The sequence below is a fragment of the Macrotis lagotis genome, chromosome 4, assembly GCF_037893015.1.
Source record: "Macrotis lagotis isolate mMagLag1 chromosome 4, bilby.v1.9.chrom.fasta, whole genome shotgun sequence".
Lineage (NCBI taxonomy): Eukaryota > Metazoa > Chordata > Mammalia > Peramelemorphia > Peramelidae > Macrotis > Macrotis lagotis.
Window position 1 is genome coordinate 96,441,607 of NC_133661.1, and position 19,317 is coordinate 96,460,923.

The 19,317-nt window shown below is 39.0% G+C and overlaps 1 protein-coding gene across 2 annotated transcripts in view; it reads left to right on the top strand.

Annotated features, from left to right (window-relative positions):
• Positions 1–13,208: 13,208 nt before the first annotated feature.
• The window catches only part of HSPA12A (heat shock protein family A (Hsp70) member 12A), a 94,104-nt gene continuing 87,995 nt past the window's right edge, over positions 13,209–19,317 (top strand). The window contains exon 1 of one of the 2 annotated variants that reach the window (XM_074233573.1): positions 13,209–13,368. In XM_074233573.1, coding sequence (XP_074089674.1) covers positions 13,329–13,368 — 40 coding nt within the window. In that variant the 5' untranslated portion in view covers positions 13,209–13,328. The remainder of the gene's footprint in view (positions 13,369–19,317) is intronic. The other variant, XM_074233571.1, reaches the window with a different exon arrangement.

Consider the following 19,317-nt stretch of genomic DNA (forward strand, 5'->3'; position numbering starts at 1 on the left):
TATTTACATTCACTATGAGCCAACAGGGCCCAACCAAACAAGGACCAAGTGGGCTTAACGTGAGACCCATTGTGGTTAGTCTAAAAGAGCCAGAGAGATTAGAGTTCATAAAAGTCTAATGGCATAATTTTTTGGAATTCCTACTTTTCTTGAAGGTAGCATATCCTTCATTTCAGTCATCCTAACCTTATACATCAATAGCCATAGTGCATTATTCAATTAGTGATGTACTAAGAGGAACTTTCCCTGAATGAATGAATAAAACTAATAAATGAAAATTTGTTTAATCACTTATATTGCAAACAAATACAAATATAACCTAGTAGATGCCCTTAGGGAATTGAAATTCTAATAAGGAAAGCCAGAAAGGTAGAGAATTTCACCCCCTAAGGGCAAAATGTAATCTCTAGTTTACATTTGTATTTCTTTTGTAAAATAAGCGCTTAAACAAATTTTCTAATAAGGAAAGACAACTTTGAGCAGTGGTGGACTGGGAAGGGTTTTGATCTGGAGAGTCACAGTAGGGTGGTAAATTAATCCATAAGGTAGTCAATGACACACCTTTTTCCAGGAACAATAACAGTTCTGATTTGATGACTAAATCTGGAACAAGTAGAAAGATGAAAGGTGGGAGCAGGGAGCTGGAAGAAAATATCATGCAGTGGGAGATGGAATGGAAGCATATTGGGGTCTCATAGTCTTGGTCTAGGACCAGCTATATATAGAGGGCTAGTTGAGCTTTCTTTACTATTTATGATAACCTTGTCTCATGGTGGTATAAGATAGTGATGTCAAATAGAAATAGATTACTGCAGGTCACACATTGACTCAGAAAGCATCAAATTAGTGTTGTCCCCATTGTAGTGTATTTGTTTTTATTTTGTTAAATATTTTTCAATAAATTTTTGATCTGGTTTAGGCCCTACTAGGGAGTGTTTTAAGCTTGCTGAAGTTGATTCCTCTGGCATAAGAAATACATATATCGATCATTTGATGAAAAATACAAGGCAGTAAATTTTCATAAAACATTCAGTAAGAGAAAGGGGAAGAGCATGTGGTCAAAAATAAATAAATGAATAGGGTGAATAGAGGTAGGATTGGAAGTATGGGAAGAATTTCATTTTCAGAGAGAAGAAAGTATAATAGAACCTTCCTTGTCCTCATTCCTTGAAAAACAACTCTATAAGCTCATCTTCATCGTAAGAGGTGATATGAAGTGGAGAGAACATTATAATGGGAACCAGAAGATATAAACTTCTCTCTTGTCTCTGAAATAAACTAAGCAGCTAGATGGTGTAGTGTATAGTGTCAAGCCTAGAGTTATGGAATCTCATCTTCCTGAAGTCAAAGCTCACCTCAGACACTTATTAGTTGAGACTCTATACAAGTCACTTAACCCTGTTCGACTCTGTTCCCCATTTCTAAAATGAACTGGAGAAGAAAATGGCAAACCACTCCAACAGCTTTACTAAGAAAATCCCAAATTGGATCATGAAGAATCATACACAACTGAAGAACAACTGAATAAGTCTACAGCAGGTGCTCCTAACCAGGGATACACAACATTCAAAGAATCTATGGGCAAATTTCAGAGAGTTTTTGATCTTGGAAGTATTTTAGATTTTTAAAAGTATGTTTGTGGAGAGTCCATAGGCTTCTTTACAATGCTCAACAGGTCCGTGGCACACACAAAATTTAAAATCCCTTGGGGTCTAGGGGATCTCTAATGGCCTTTTTGAATAAAGAATTTTCATTATGGTCTAAGCTCAATAAGATCAAGAAAGTATGTTTCCTTTTGATAGCTTAAAAACAGTCTTTGCCCACATTTAATGTGCCCTAAATCTTGTGTTGGTCTTTTTCTGAGCCCAGATTATTTCCAAGATCATATTCATAATATCTTTGGTATGCTTCTAGAAGAGGGAACTGTGGAGTACTTGAACATGAGTATAAATATTGCCCAATTTTGAAATGCAGCTGGTAGTAATACCCTCCCCAGATGGGTCACTGGTGTCCTCTCACAAACTCATGGATTGTTTGACTTGGCTAACAAACCTGACTCAGGTTAGGAGCTTTGAAAGCCAAGAGGAAGGAAACGGACTGCCTGGCATGCCTTGACGGCAAAATGGATGAATAGAAGTTTATCTGAGGTCAGATTTCACAGCATAACAGCAGTCTAGTTTGAGATTCAGGATAATAGATCACTAGATTGTGAATTAGACAGAGAGTATAAGTTCAAATCTCAATTCTGTCACTTGCTACCTCTGTGACTGTTGGGGGATTCCTTCATCTTCTTGCATCTCAGTTTCATCTATAAAATGAAAACAGCAAGGGGACTGAGGGTGGCAAAGGACTAGATATACTCTAAGGGACTTCCAAGCTTTAAAGTCTATAACACTAGATTTCTGGTGGCTCCTAAAAGTGTTATAACCTCGAAGCAAAATTAAATTGGTTTCAGTAGAGAAAAGTGAACAAGAAAGGAGACAATGGTCTTATACTTCAAAGATGAGTCACCATCATAAATAAAAATGAATGCCTCAGATATAAAAAAAAGTACAGGAAGGCATATAGTTTAAATGTGATCCTTATTTTAGAGATGAGGAAACCAAAGTGCAAGAAGAATTCTAGTCCTTTAGATCATTTTAGTTTTCTCTTTTTTAACAGTTTCTAACTTGATTATGTCTCTCCTAAGGTAAGGCAAACAGGACAATACTCATTATTAAGTACTGTTTGAACAAAGCATTTAAAAAAATTTAATCTAGAAATTTGTAGGGCAGCCAACTCAGGTATGTTTAACTATTCTTTCATTCAACAAATATTTATTAAGCAAGTACTTCTCTAAAGAGATATCAATCATTGGACAATTTAAGATTCATATGAGAAACTTTTCAGCTATCTCTCCATTAACTCAGTTGATATTTATAAAGTTTATATTTCAGAACTGTGGAATTATAATATTTGGGGATGTAACTTCCCTCTCAGAATGATTTTTGTTTCTTCCAAATGTCAAGACTATGAAAATGATGCATATTCAAAGTGTGTTTTGGAATGCTAAAGGATAAAGTGATTTCTACCAGCTGGGGAAGACAAATTAAGGGAAAGAGAAGTAAAATTAGTCCTGATGATTATGATTTCGAACTGAGGTTTTCAAAATGTGACTCAATTGCATAGATCATAAAGATCAGGGCATTTGAGATATTAAAAATGGATTGTTGTATTATGTTAAGAGTACTGGACTTAGGTTAAAGGTCACTTACCAGCTGTGTGCTTTTAAACAACATAGGATCATAGAATCTTAGAACTGCACAGGACCTGAGAGATTGTCTTTCTATTCTAAGATGAGTCTGGATACTGGCCCTTTATATAATCCATCTAACCAATGCTCATCCATCCTCTTCTTGAAGAACTACAGTAATAGGGGATTCATTTTCCTACTGAAGCAGCCCATTTTACTTCTGGGCAGCTATAATTTTTCACAAGTTGTCCTTTACACAACTTCAAGTTTTGTCCCTTTGCAATTTCTAGCCATTGTTTCTAGTTTTGCCTGATTGTTTTTCCTTTAAAGACAATTATCCTGTCTCTTCCTAAGTTTTTGCTAGAATACACAGTTCAATTTTTTTCAATGGGATAGTGAGGTAAGGTACATGTAAATGGACACATATGGCCAAGGTTGTCAATAATAATAATAATAATAAAAATAGATAGCATTTATATAATGCTACAATGTATTATGTACTGTGTACATATCTCATTGAATCCTCACAGTTCTAGAAGAAGGGTGTTAACATTAGCTCCATTTTATAGTTGAGGAAACTGAGGCAAACAAAGGTTAGTGACTTGCTCAAAGTCATATAACTAGTAAGTATTTGAGGAATAATTTAAACTCAAGTTTTCCTAACTGCAGGCTTATTACTCTATCCACTTTACCCTTTAGTTATCCATGTCCTAAGTGGCTAGTCACTCCTTCAATAATATGGGGCCTTGAAGTTCTTCCATTCATAGCAATCTTTTCTGCAGTCAAAACTCTTTATTGCCAGAGCTAGCTCTCATAAATACATGCCAACTTTCTTACATGATGCCAGGAGTCTTCCTCCTTTAATTTACTTCTGTGTTCAAGTGACTCTCTTATATCCATGACTTCTCTTATCCCTCCTTCATCTATACTACATACTTTCTCACACTAGCAAATTGTACAAAGACTAAAGCAAATAAGTCCCTTTGAGCAAACAGTTATCCTCTAGGTATCCCTTGGTGGGGACTGAAAAAAGGAAAAAAAAATCATTCTCCAATCCTAAGAGGGATAAGAAGTTAGATTCTTCCTGGACTATTGCCTTTTTCTTCAACTAACTTTTCAGTTCCCTCAACAATCCAATTATCTCCATCATCTGTGCCAGGAGTGATTCTGCTAGGGTTGGGGATCCTCTTGCCTTTTATCCTTGAATATCATGATTTTGAGATCCCTCAACCTCCTGATCATCTTCCTCTGCATCCCTACCTTGCTTGTTTTTCTCTCAAATATAATCTCTCATAATTAAACTCAACATTACAGATTTGGTCTGAAATAATGCAACAATAAGACGGTTACCCCTTTTGTGTAAATTAAAATTTTATCAGTGCAGCTGATAATAGTGTTAACTTTGGGACTATAATGTTTACTTGCATGAAGTTCCTAATCTATTAAAAAACCTTCAAGTCTTTTCTTCATATCCTATTGTTTGGGTACATCTCCTCCATCTGTACTTGCACTGTTGATTCCTAATCCAAGTCTAAGATTTTGCAATCATTCCAGAAAAATTTAATGTTACTAGATTTGTTCATTGTTTTAATCTTTTAAGATACTTTGGGAGTCTGACCTTGTTTTCTATTGTTAATTATCAATTTCAGCTTTATTTCATCAAAATATTGATAAATATCTGATCTATGCATTCATACAAGACAATAGTAATATTAAACTACACAGGACAAAGAACATATTTCTAGAGACTATGTTTAACTTAATTACACAGAACATAGTAGCTTCAACATTAAAGAATTTTAACTCATATTAATCAGCAACTTGGGGGTCTGCTCATCCAACCAGATCCAATCATGTCTTCCTAAATCTCTTGTCATCTAGTTTATAGTTCTCTGCTTTTTCTCAAGGCTATCATAAGAGATAAGGGTGGTGGATAGATCACATATTGGATAGAGCAGTAGATCTGGAAGTCAGGAAGATCTGAGTTCAAATTTGACCTCAGATACTTACTAGCTGTGTGATCCTGGGCAAGTCACTTAACCATGTTTGCCTCAGTTTCCTCATGTATAAAATGAGTTGGAGAAGAAATGGCAAAATGTGCTAGTATCTTTGCCAAAAAAGAACTCAACCCAAATTAGGTTATCACAAAGAGTTGGGCAGGGCTGAAACACATGAACATAAATAACCATAAAAAGATGCCAAATGTCTTACTATATAATGGAGCTATTTTAGGTATTCCCTAATCTAAATGCTTAGTAACTTTTTATAAAGGTGATAAGACTAGTTTGACTGAATTCAAGCTAGCTCTTAGTAATTTTTGTTCCTTCTTTTTTGGCGGTTCTCTAATCATTCCTTTTGTTCTTTTTTTCCTTTATTTTACTTCCCCCCCCCCACAAACAGCATTTATTTCAATATTAATTTTTTAAAAATCTTTTCCCTCCCCTCTTTCCTTCCTCCAATCATGATAAATATATTTTCATATTAGTCATGTGTGAAAAAAGAATCAGAACAAAGGGACAAAACATGAGAAAGGAAAACAAAAACATTTTAAAAGTGAAAATAGAATGCTTTGATCTGAATATAGTTCTTTCTCTGGATATGGATGGCATATTCCATCACAAGTCCTTTAGAATTGTTTTCCATCATTGTATTGTTGAGAAGAGTTAAATCCATCATAGATGATCATCATATAATGTTGTTGTTACTGTGTACAATGTTCTCCTGGCTCTGCTCATTTCACTCAGCATCAGTTCATGGATGTCTTTCAAGGTTTTTCTAAAATTAGCCTGCTCATCATTTCTTAAAAAACAATAGTGTTTCATTATATTTATAATACAACTTCAACCATTCCTCAATTAATGGACATCCCTTCAATTGCCAGTTCTTTGCCTTCATAAAAAAAGAGAATACTCTTGGACATGTGGATCTTTTCCCTTTTTTATGATTTCTTCAGAAAACAATAATGGTATTGTTACATCAAAGGGTATGTACAGTTTTATAGCCCTTTGGGTATAGTTCAGAGTTGCTCTCCAATATTTATCATTTCCCTTTTCTGTCATATTAACTAATCTGATAGCTCTAAGTACATCTCTTCTTACTATCCTAATAGAAATACAGTTCTTAAAAGTTTTAAGTATCATCTTACCATGTAAGGATATAAATAATTAAATTTTATTGAATAACCTTTTTATCTTTGCTGTTTACCTTTATATGCATCTCTTGAATCTTGAATTTGAAGATTAAATTTTCTGTTAGGTTCTGAACTTTTCATCAGGAAACTTTAAAATTTCCCATTTGTTGAATATTTATGTTTTCTCCTGAAAGATTATGCTCAGTTTCACTGGGAAGTTGATTCTTGGTGGTAATCCAAGTTCCTTTGTCATCCTGAATATCATAGTTCAAGTCCTCTGATCCTTTAATGTTGAAACTGCTAAGTTCTATGTTACCATGACAATGGCAATTTGATATTTGAGCTTTTCTTTTGGACTGCTTGTAGTATTTTCCCCTTGAATTGATAATTCTTGTATTTGTCTAGAAATATTCCTTGGAGTGTTCATTTTGGGATCCCTTTCAGGAAGTGGATCATTTGTTTCTTTCAATGACTATTTTAGCCTCTCATTCCAATATTTTTTTTTTAGGTTTTTGCAAGGCAAATGGGGTTCAGTGACTTGCCCAAGGCCACACAGCTAGGTAATTATTAAGTGTCTGAGACCAGATTTGAGCCCAGGTACTCCTGACTCCAAGGCCAGTGCTTTATCCACTCTGCCACCTAGCCACCCCTTCATTCCAATATTCTTAAATCTCCTAGATCTATTTTCCACTTAGTTATTTTTCTATAAGGAACTTTATATTTTTCTTCTGTTTATAATTCTTTTAATTTTGTTTGACTGATCTTATGGAATCATTAGATTTCCCTTGCCCAGTTCTAATTTTAAGGTTGATTTTCTTTAATTAGCCTTTTTTTAAAACCTCATATTTGGTCAATTCTACTTCTAAAGGAGTTGTTGTCTTCTGTGGCTCTTTTTTCCTTTGACCAAATTTTTAAGGAGATCTTTTCTTCAGTCAATTTTTGTGCTTCCTTTTCCAATTTTCCATAATTCTCATTTCTTTCCACAATTTTTCTTCTATCTCTCTTATTTGATTTTTAAAATCCATTTTGAGCTCTTCTAAGAAGACTTTTTGGATTTGAGACCAATTCCCCTGTGATGCTTCATATGTAGACATTTTGCCACCATTTTTCTCTTCTGAGTTTGTATTTTGATATTCTCTGACCCCCATAGTAGCTTTCAATGATCAGGGCTCTTTTGGGGTTTTTGTTCATTTTTTTTAAAGTTGAGCTCTGCTCCCAGAGCAGAGAGGACACTATCCCAAACTTCTTGTGCTGCAGGCCAGTGTCTTGCTCACTAGTTTTTCAATACTGGGGTCTCAGGCGCTTGAGACTTGCTATAGTATTAGTCACATCCTCTGGGCCTAGGTTCAGAGGCTCACAATTTGCCTTCTGTTCTGGGAAAATTGCTCCACCCCATCTTTTTGTAGATTCTGTCACTCCAGAATCTGTTTAGAGGCTTACTTTAAAGTTGTTTCTGAGAGAAACTGGGCAGAGCTGAGGTAAGTTCCTGGCTTCTCTCTGCCATCTTGGCTCTGCTTAAATCCTCACTAGTAATGCTTTAATAGTGTGTTCTAAAGTTGCATTATTAATCAAAATTAAGCTTACTCACAAGTTTTTTTTTAGGTTTTTGCAAGGCAAATGGGGTTAAGTGGCTTTCCCAAAACCACACAGCTAGGTAATTATTAAGTGTCTGAGGCCAGATTTGAACCCAGGTACTCCTGACTCCAGGGCTAGTGCTTTGTTCACTATGCCACCTAGCTGCTCCTAAGTTTGAAGTTTTAATAATCTGCTTTTACCCCTTCTCCTTTTGAACATCAGGGAATTATTTCCTTATCTCTAGTCCTGTGGCAATTTTCACAGATAATTGACAATTGCTTAGCAATCAAGTCTATAAGTTACCTTAGTGCTTTGATAAGTAGCTCACCCAGGTCTATTGTGGGCAATGAGATGCCTTCTTATTATGTCTTATCTTGGGTTTCAATTATTTACCAATTTTGTTCTATAAAATGTTCTCTGTGACATCAATAATAGAAGAAAAACAAGCATTGAATTGTTCTGTTTACTGACTGTAATTTATTCCTTCTAATCAGCAATCTTGTGCCATTTTTGATCTTCCTCTTGTCCTCAACATAATTGAAACAAACAACAAAAACACCCTTTTGTTATCCTTTCTATCTTTTGCCAGTGTAAGTTAATTCTGGGTTTTAGTATCACTTACATTATAATATTGGGTCATTTTTTTTTGCTTTTGCTTCTGCCTTCTCTATGTAATCTTCTAAAATCTAGATGGGGCGATGAACTCATAATGTACCTGTCTAGCTTCCCCTCTTTATTGCTTCATTGAAGCAGTTTCTATTTGCGCCACAAGCAGTTTATTTTCCAGACTATCTCATCTTGGGAGCAGCTAGGTGATGCAGTGGATAGAGCACTGGTCCTGGAATCAGGATGACCTGACTTCAAATCCAGCCTCAGATACTTAATAGTTACCTGTGTGACCATGGGCAAGTCACTTCACCCCACTGCCTTAAATAAATAAGATTTTTAAAAGATCCCAGACTATCCCATCTCTTGGGATGACTTCCTATTGACTTCCATTGAGGGGATATCACCCCTCTACCTACCCTATCTACCATTCTCAGATCTAGTATATATGTCAGATTATGCATAACCTTCCCTTCTCTATCATAAATTATAATATTCTGTGGTCATTTCTATCCAAGAATCCTTTTATTTTTACTTTGACAACCAATTCCTTCACAGTGGCTAGCATTAGGTTCAGAATAATTATTCTCCTCATAGCTTGCTCTGGCTTTTGAATAATGAAACAATCATTAAGATAAGTCAAAAATTTATCAACTACGCTCTTTATTTTTAGGATTTTGATCCGTAATTAGTAAGTCATTTATAGCTACTAAGTTTCAGTTTTTGTAGGTGAAAAATAGGAATAAGAGCACTACCTACCTTACCTGGTGCTGTGAAAAGAATGCTCTCAACTTTAAACTTTTATATAAATGTGAACTATTATTTTTCCCCTCAAATTTTTTTGTATGTTGATATTGTATTCATATGTCATTCCTGTTGAATAAATTTTATTTTATAAAAAAAACAAATCTCATTTTGTTAGGTCTCTTATAAATGGGTCCAAGTATTGTATTTCTCAGAGTATAAATCACTTTGATGTCTTAGTCAACCTAAAATTTCCTCTATTGAAATTCAGCATTTGACCTATACTTAATTCTAAAGCAGAAAGACCCTCAACAGCAGGATAACTATGGTATTATTGAGATTCCTATTGCTTAACATGAGGCTCAACAGCTGTTGAGGAAAAGCTCTTTTGGCCATACTGTGTATTCACTAAGAGTTTTGTAGTTTTATTTGTAACAATCCTGTGATAGGCAGGGAAGGTATCATAGTCTTCCTTCTATAATTGAAAATTAAGATCCAGGAAGATGAAGTCATTTACCTCAGGTCACATGACAGAAAATCAGAATAGAATTCAGGTCTTTTCTCCTCAGTCCAGTACTTTGGTTTTAAAAATGCTTTCTGGATGCAACTGTCTAAAAGTGAGAGGGGGGTAGAGTCATCTGTTCTTATGCCTAATGCAAATTTAAGAGAAGATTTTAAAAATAATCTTATGAGATTAATTCAATTATTAACTGTCTGCTCTATGGAAGGCAATGTGTTAGGTATGGAAAACATAGAAAGAAAACGAAAATGAAAGGTTGATTTATGTGCTTTGTTGCATTCATGGAGGTTGCATTTTGCAAATCAAAAACAGAATGGATATTGCCTTTCCAGTTTACTGTAAATGGAGCTGGCAGTTTTATAGTCTTCTGAGGACCAAAGGTCATCCATTGCACCCCCACCCCCCACTTCCCAGTCTCCTTTCACTCAAGCTTCTCTTGACATTAATGGAAGTTGTGGGCACATAGAGGGGATGGAACCCTGCCGCTGGCATTTTGGAGTCAAGCTGTAGATGGGCAGCACTATTTCCATCTGGACATCATTTAGGCAGCTGTCAAACAGACTTTCTTTATGCTTGCATGTACTGTCCCTGAGAGTCATGCCCTGCCTATCTCAGCCATCTTTTGAGGCTGTCAAAGATAAAGTGACTTTGCAAGGCAGAAATGGATATGCCTTGATTATGGGGTAAAAATCATAGAATTTTAGTGCTGGAAAGGACCCTACAGATCATGTAGGTCTCATTGTCCAGCACTGTGAGGACTCTGTACAAAGGAGGCATTCAATAAATATTTAATATTGATGTGAGGATGATCTTGTCTGACATACACCAGATTCTGCAGATGAGAAACTAAGGCTCAAAAAATATTTAATGACTTGACCAATGGAAAGAGTACTGGATTTGGAATGAGAAAATATGTATTTGAGTCCCTTAGTTCTGACATTTAATAGTTGTGTCACCTTGGAGAAATCATTAAATGCTCTAGACTTCATTTTCCTTCTCTTTCAAATGAGGAGGTTGAACCAGATAGTCACTAAGGTTGTTTTTTTCTAGAAATACCCATAAGAAGCATTGCCACCAGGATTATCTTTAAAATTACTTTAAAATATGCAAAGCAAAAAAAGTTAATATAATTATCTCATGAGATGAAATGTTATCTCATCCTCAGAACAATCTTTAGAGTAGGTTCTCATTTTACAAATAAGGAAACTGAGGTAGAGAAATTAAGTGACTTGCCTAGGGTCACACAGTTAGCAAGGGGTGAGGATTTGAAATTAGATCTTATCTCCAAATCTATAATCACATTTGAATTCAGGTTCTTGAATTAAAAATCTAATGACTTTTTCAAACTCAGGTTTGTGAAGTGGCTTTCTTTTTCCTCTTTTCCAATCCCCCTACCGTTTTAGGTCTGTCTCCAACATTTGCTGCACATTTTCCTATCCTTAGTCATATTCAGATGTTCAACAGTATTCTCACAACTGTGCCTCTTTCTGGTCCAACATTTCTCTAGTCGTTACCTCTGAGGACCTTGGATACTCCAGAAATAGTGAATGATTTTTGCTAACCTTACTTTGTAGGTAGCAATAATCAATAGATGCCACTGACTTCATCATGTAAAAGATGCAGAAAGCTAAAAGGTACAGTGGGTCCCATTTTACCTGTAAAAGAAAACATTGACTTGACCACAAAACATATATCAGAGATTTAGAGCTGGAAAAAGGATCTCCTAAAGGGTGACATTCAATTTTCTCTTTTAACAGTAGGAGGAAGTAAGGTCCAGAGAAGTAAAATGATTTTCCTAAAGTCATACAAGCACTAAGTGAGCTGCAAGATTTGGATGGTGGTCCTCTGACATCAAATCCAGGGACACTTGATCACAACAAATAGATTCATAGGCTGAAAGAGAAAGTCAGAAGTTATTCTTCACCAACTCTTTCCATATTAAAGCTGCATAAAGATCTAGGCAAATCAATTATTATCTCTCCAGCCTCCATATCTCTGGGGAATCATTCCTCCTAGGCACCTTCAGACATCAATTTAAAGAAGGAAAACTGGAGTTCCTGCTAAAGATCTCTCACTTCCATCAGGTCACCTTACTCACCCCCTAGGATTCTCAGGGTCTTCAGAACTGAAGAACAGGACCCTGAGAAAACACAGGTTTAGACCTTACCTCAGGGAGGTAAGAAAGGTTATAGAAGAGGTCAGGACCTATTCTAATAAGGTCATCAGCTGTAAGTTTATGAAGAAGCTGAATAGGGGGAGTGATTCACATAGATTAATGAATTCATTGTGGAGGCCTAGTATTACTAATATTATCATTATTCTTAAAGAGGGACCGAATCTAAACCTACATATGGGAAAAAAGTACCGAATCCAAGAAAACTTGGACCAACAGTTGCTATGGTGTTTTTTTTTTTTAATTCTGGATTATTCAGAACACCTACAATCGAAGCTATATTCAGGCAGCCTCGCACCAGATTGAGTACTGCAGAAACTGCCTTGACATTCAAAGAAAGGCTTCTATTTCTGGCTGACTACCGGGGTGGCTCAAAGTAGCTACCGAATCGTCTCAGGAAGGTCCGTTTTCATTCTAGAGAACTCTAGGATCAGAGTCACAAGGGTCCGTAGGGAGCAATCCCAATCTTGACCTGCAGCCTCCATTTTATCTCTTACATATTTGTCTTCTGTTTATATAATGTTTCTCTTTTTCCACAACCTCCATGAAGCATCGGACACAAAAGTCATCCATTTGTTTTAGGCATTTATTTACTCTTTGGCTACCATTTAGTTTAGAACTAAATCTACCGGTCCCAAAGTGAAGGAAAAACAGCTCGAGGGGAAACTGAGTTAGAGACGTTGACATTCAGCCAGCGTCACCCTCATCAGAACCAGAATGTGGAGCGCGTGCCTAGCGTTGAGTTTCAGGGTCGGACAAGAGAGAAAGCTGCAGGAACCACGAAGTCCTTCGGGTCACTCTCCGTCCAGTTAGGAACTCTAGGCCTTGGGTGGAATCTGAGACAGACCCCTGGACGGGTTCCCGGTTAAGGGTGGGGAGAGGGGTGGGGGTGGGGGGCTAAGAAAGAACCTTGGAAGGGAGGGGCCCTGCAGAGAGGAGGAGGAGGACCAGTGAGGGGAGGAGGGGGAGGGAGGAGGGAAGAGAGAGGGGAGGAGGCGGGGGGAGCAGAACTTAAAGCTCTAGGGTCCGATCCTGAGACCTGCCTCCAGGTCCGCGCCCTGGGCAGCGGTAGGCGGGGAGCGGGGCGTCGCGGGGGAGGGGGAGCGAGCAAGAGCCCAGACTTTCTGGGGGGCTGCTCCTCCGGCCGGAGCTGGAGGAGGGCGGGGGGAGGAGGAGGAGGAGGAGGAGGAGGAGGAGGAGGAGCCGCCGCCTCCGCGTCAGAGGAGCCTGGCGCTGCCCAATGGCTCAGACCCCCGAGTGAGCTGCGAGCGGAGGAGCGAAGCCGCGGACAGAGGCCGGGGCGGGCTGGCAAGCTTGTCCTTCTGGGCTGTGCGGTCCAGGCGCAACCATGTCCGAGAAGGAAGCCGGCAGCGACGCGGGGCCCAGAGGTGAGCTTGGGCGTTCTCTGCCTTACTTGGCCGGTCAGGGGATGGGCAGTCACCTAGGCGAGCGCTGCCGCAAGGGCACGGGCGGGAGGGAGGGCCGGGCCCGGGGGGCGCAGCGGGCATGGTCAGCATCCCCAGCCCCAGCGCCCGCCCCCCGGGGTCCCCCGCCTGCTCCGCATCCCTCTGTCCAGGTGGCAGGTGTGGAGCCGGGCCGGGCCGGGCAGCCTAGCCCTAATTCGGGCTGGGGTCGCTCTCTATTCCGCCCGCCCCCCCGGGCCCTTCGTGCAGCCGGGGGGTGCAGGAAGCCGCTCGGGCCAGTCTCTGGGCTCTGCCAGCTTTGGGGCTGGGACAGGGGGGAGCCAGATCTGTCCGTCACGTCTTCCCTCCCCTTGCGAGGAGACGCTGCAGCAGGGACCGCAGTCCCCCACCCCGCCCCCTCCTCCCATGCGAGAGCCCAGGGGCTTCCTCGGCGCGCGCTCCTCCTCCCTGCCCCTGGCTGCTCCACTCTGCCGCTCCTGACGCTCGGGGATGGCACACAGCACGCGCGATTCCCAGAGGGAGGCAATGCAGCAGAGGCGAAGGGAGCCAGGTGGAAAGGAAAAAAAGAACCAGAAAACCCCCCAAAAGATCCCGCGGCGCGTTCCTCGCCCCTCAGGCCATTTCGCTCCCACGCGTCCTCCCTGGGTGGGGGCGCGAGTAGGTGCCTTTCCCCGCCCAGGCGGTTTCAGTGCTCCAGGGCAGCCCTCTTATCCACCCTTCACTCTCCCTCACCCCCCCCCCCCCCAAACACACCTCTGGGCTCCCCTAGCCTCGCAGAAGCCTTGGGAAGTGTCTGAAGAATCTGCTGGAGAAAAGACCTTCTGATACAGTCGCTGTCAGGCATCAGTAGCGGATTGTGGCAGTCCAGTTACCCTTAGCCACACATTTTTCTTCTCTGAGGATTAAGAAAGGAGGCAGAAGGGAGGGAGAGTGTAGCAAGGGACAGAGTCGAGAAATGTTAGCTTTCCTTCATTTCTAACGCTTTCCTCCCTTTCTTTTCTCCTCGTCTCGCTCTACGTTCCTTCTCCCTCCAAGCTCCCCCCATGTACCTGCACACCCCGAGAGAACAGAACGTGTGGTTCAAAGAACATTGCAATGACTCGACCCTTTCCTGAATAGGGCTCCAAGTGTGGGTTGGGGGGGGGGGGGAGGTGACTGAGGTGGAGAGAGGGTTGTAACTTGTATGTAGCTAGATGCTGGAGGCACAGAGTGGTTTGCTGGTCTGCAGTGCTCATTCAGCAAGAGGCAGATGGCTTCCATCTTGAAAAGAGGATGTATAGTGGCAGAGGTCTCTTGGCATAGTAGATGGAGAGCTGGCCTCGAAGCCAGGCAGAACAGTGTCAGTGCTCCTCCCTGACACACACTATCTGTATTACATTGGACAAGTTACTTCGATTCTCAAAGCGGCCTTGATAAAGGGAGTTCCCTCACCCAGGAGTTCTCTGAAATAAAAAAAATCACAAGTCCATTCCCTGTCTCCTAATGAAGAACAGCACATCTTAGTGGGTAGGGTGACTAAAATGGGGCGAGGAGGAGGGCAATGAGTTGACAGAGACTAGGAACTTTTTTTTGAACTTAAGGTATTCAAAGTGAAAAGTCTTCTCTGAGAAGACTTTTCAAGGACAATTTTCAAGTGGAAAAAAAAAACCTTCACTGCATGCTTGAGACCAGTCTCTCTGATTTGACAGAATTGCCAAACTGCAAAGTAACTAACAAAAACTTTCTTTTTTTTAAAAGGGAGGGGAAAAAAGCATTATTATTCAGATGCCTTGTGGAAGGCAAAGTACATTTTTAATACAATTAATTACAAGTCTATTATTTTGCAATGGTGAAATTAAATGATTATGATTTAAAGAAAATCCAACTAGGAAGTAGTTATACCTTAAAAGGACACATGATACCAGTGAAATGACAAATCTGTCAAACTCCCAAATGCTGTCATCTTTCCTATTCCTCCAGGAGCACTCAACCTGTCAGGGGATAGGAGGCTGAAGGAAATAGATTAATATCCTGACTTAATGATTGGTTAACAGCAGAGAACACCTTCAATCTATAAATAAAACCTCATGGCAGGCATTCTGCCTACCCCAAGCTCCCTCACACCTGCCACCCCAGCCCATTGTTCCTGCAGATGAGGAGGTAGCACAGCATTGCAGTAGCTGACATAGTAGGAATGGGAGGATCCAGATCCAACTCTGATGAGAAATGGTTGGCATAGAACACACTGGAATTTGATCCAGGGACACACTGCTTTACACGGACTAAGTGCTTGTTGAAATGAATTTAGGCGACCCTATGTGAATTCCCAGAGATCATTATTACTCTTTTCTTCAATCCCAGGTTTAATTGGAAAGATGGTTGAGTCAATCTACCAAGTCTGACCACTAAAGAGCTAGTTTGGGAAAATTGCTTCGGACAGAATAAATTGTTTTTTAGGAAGTAACATACATATAACCTGAATTTTAATATGTGAAAAAGTTTTGGTCTTTCTCTGGGGCTTCCTTTACAAAAGATAAATATTATAAAGACTTTGAAGGCATACAAGTTAATTAAGATATTCATATAAGGTTGTCCAACCATTGTTTTTCCTCACTTATAATTTTATAATGATCAACAGAGACTTCATTCTAGAACTCATGTTATCTTATCTGACTGGCTTTAGGCCCTTTAAATCATAATCTTAGTTCTCATAGATCAAGCCAGGACCTCAGAGGCATTTAGTTAAACCCCCTTCATTTTGAAGATTAGAAAATTGAGACCCACAAAAGGTTAATGACTTGTTCAAGATCACACAGGTGGCATGCATCATTAGTGGGATTTGAATACAGATTCTCAACTCCAAAGTCAGTATTCTTTTGCTATACAAGTTATGAGAAGACATACCAGAATAAATATAATACCCTCTAAGAATTTTTAATTTTGTTTAATATCCAGTGGTGTTCAAAGAAATTCTTTTACAAAAGTATCCTTTTTTGTTTGGCAATGGAGTTAAGTGATTGTCCAAGATCACATGGCTAATAAGTATTATGTGTCTGAGGTGGGATTTGAACTCAGGTCCTCCAATTCCAGGACTGGTATTCTACCCACCCACTATACCACCTAGCTGTCCCTCACAAAGGTAGCATTTATTCCCTAATCTGATTTCCTAGCACTTTGAACTTTATCATAGTTTAGTATGTAATTTATGGCTCTGATACTTCTCTACTAGATTATAAGCTTCTCAAGGGTAGTCTTATTTATATTTGCATTCCCCCTCAGTACATAGCACAATAAATTCATGGTAAATGCTTAAATGCTTATTGGATGAATGGATGAATGGATGAGACACTGGGTACTAAAGAAAGTGGCTCTTAACAAGCTAAGCATAAAGTTGGTATTAGTAATAATGACTGTTTGATTAGTGGCTGTTGTGTAATTAGGGCTTGAGTTGAGGGTAGTTAAATGGAAAGGGAGCAGTGGTAATTATACATTTTGAGGGCAATGAAAGAGTGAGTTTGCTAGGGAAGGGGCTGGTTCTCCAATGATGGAAAGAAGGGGAGAGAGAGAAAGGAAGAGAAGTGGGACAAAGCATGGCAGTGAGGAAGTAAACTGACTTTGCTTAGAAAAGGGTTGTGCTAAGTGTTGTGAAGAGAATGTAAGGCCAACTGAATAACAGATGAGGGATTATATCTCTTCCTTATTCAGTTCATGTCAACAATGGGAGCAGAAGGAATATGAAAACCACCTGAATATTGCTAATTACACCATTAGTATCTGTCCACTTTCCGCTAACCTGTGGTTTAGTTATAGCATTTAGATTTAGCAACATCCAAGGAAACACTGTGGTAGGACTGAGCAATCCATTATCCCTTGTACCTTCTCTTCCCATTAACTGTGTTCATTTAATCAACAAATTTTATTGATTTACCACTGCTACTAAACTCTTGTATGCACTTTGAGGAATATAATGATATATGAGGAGTCCTTGTTATCAAGGAACTTACAGAAGATTTGAGGAGGACTATACACTCTACTTGGGAAAGTTAAGCAATAATACAAGGAAGTATCTAAGAAACAACCAATGAATAGATTGTAGAGAATGAAAGTATTGTTCTGGCCAGGTTAGATATGCTTAGAATCATTGGTTTAGAACTGGAGAAGATTTTAGAGATCACCCAGAATGACCCATCACTTAATAGATGAGTAAACTGAGCCTTGGGATATGGCCAAGGTCACATAGATAGCAAGTTTTCAGAAGTAGAATCCAATTGAAGTTCTCTGAATTTAATTCCAGTGGTCTTTCCAATTCATGGAGAATTTGCTATTTGAACCTATATTTAACAATATGAAAAGATTTGAGTAGTGAGGGAAGATGAACATTTCAGATAATGGAAACAACATGGTCATTGGAGTTGAGGATGAGCAAAACACAGTCTAGGGAAAGTGGATCCAACAATCTTGTTGGAGTGGAGAGTTCATGTTGGATGATAGTTGAATATAAAGTTAGAAAGACAGAATAATACAGAGTGATAGTGGTCTTGAAAATAAGAAATAGGAATCTAGATTTTATCCTATAGTCTTTGGGCAGCCATTGAAAATTCTTTGCAGAGAACATGCTATAAGCAATATTTTAAGAAATATATTTAGTGATGATATGCAGAGCAAGGAGTCAGAGCATCTTGTTAGAAGACTTCTCTGGGTATAAAAATAAGAGTTGGAATGAGGGTGAAGGAGTGAGAATAGAAAGAAAAAGATAAATATGGAAAACATTAAAAAGATTTTTAAACATTTTTTAAACTTTTTTTATATTGACTATGTGAAAGGAATAAAAAGAAGATTAAGTAAGACTGTGAACCTGACTGACTGAGAAAGTGATGGTGCCACTGAATAAAATATGGGTGATAGAAGAGAAAGTCAGGGAAAATGATAATGTATTCCATGTCACAAATATTAAATTTAAATTGACTTCTGGATACTTAGCTAGAAAGATCCTATAAGCAGTCAGAAATGCAGAATTAGGACAGGGTCTAGACTCAGGATTGGGGATCATTAATGTAGGTAGAATAAAGTCATGATAAGGGCTCTTCATGAGAGTATATATTGAGAACAGTAGAAGAGAAGGATGAACGTACAATGAGGAAGACGAGGAGAACCTCTGGGATAGTTTCAGAAACTTGCATTTATCTGGAGACATATTTCAGTCTATCAGGATTCTTTATCCATCCATTAGTGACCTAACTCCTGACCGCTCCAATGTTCTGAGATTACATCACCACTTGGGGCAGGGAGAAATGAGAGATTTCTAGACTATGGCCAACCCAACCTGTAATTTTGTGAGTGCAGGCACTCTTGAATAATTTAAGGCAAAAAATAGCTGCAGTGCTAACAAATGTGCTTCAGTAATCCTTTAGGAGATACTACTTTGATTCAAAATTTTTACCCTTCTATTTATTAAAGTTGCAAATAATTAAGTTCACAGTGTTGAGTAAGTAGCTTTTAATGAATTAATGTCATGGCTGAGTGTTCCTTCCAAGTGTAATCGTAATATGTTAGTGATTATACCAGTAGTTCAGTTGACAGGTTGGAGAGGGTGGAGGATGAAAAGATTAAGGCAATTGAGAACAAGGTTTAGAAATAATTGATCATATTGAAATGTGTATTACTCATTCTTTCTACAAACTCCTTAAATTCCTTGATTTAGAAAACCACAGAATTTCAAAGTTGGAAGGTCTAGCAGAGGGTGTCCAGTCCAATTTATGCCTTTTTCTTTGAATACTCTCTACACCACCTCTAAGTAGTTATCTATCCTTCCTTTGAAGACTTCGTGTGAATAGGAACCCATTACATCCAGACTATCTAGTCTGGTCACTTTTGAAAAGATCATAATCACTGGCAAATAGTCCATTATATCTAGTTGGAATCTGTTTTTCTTCA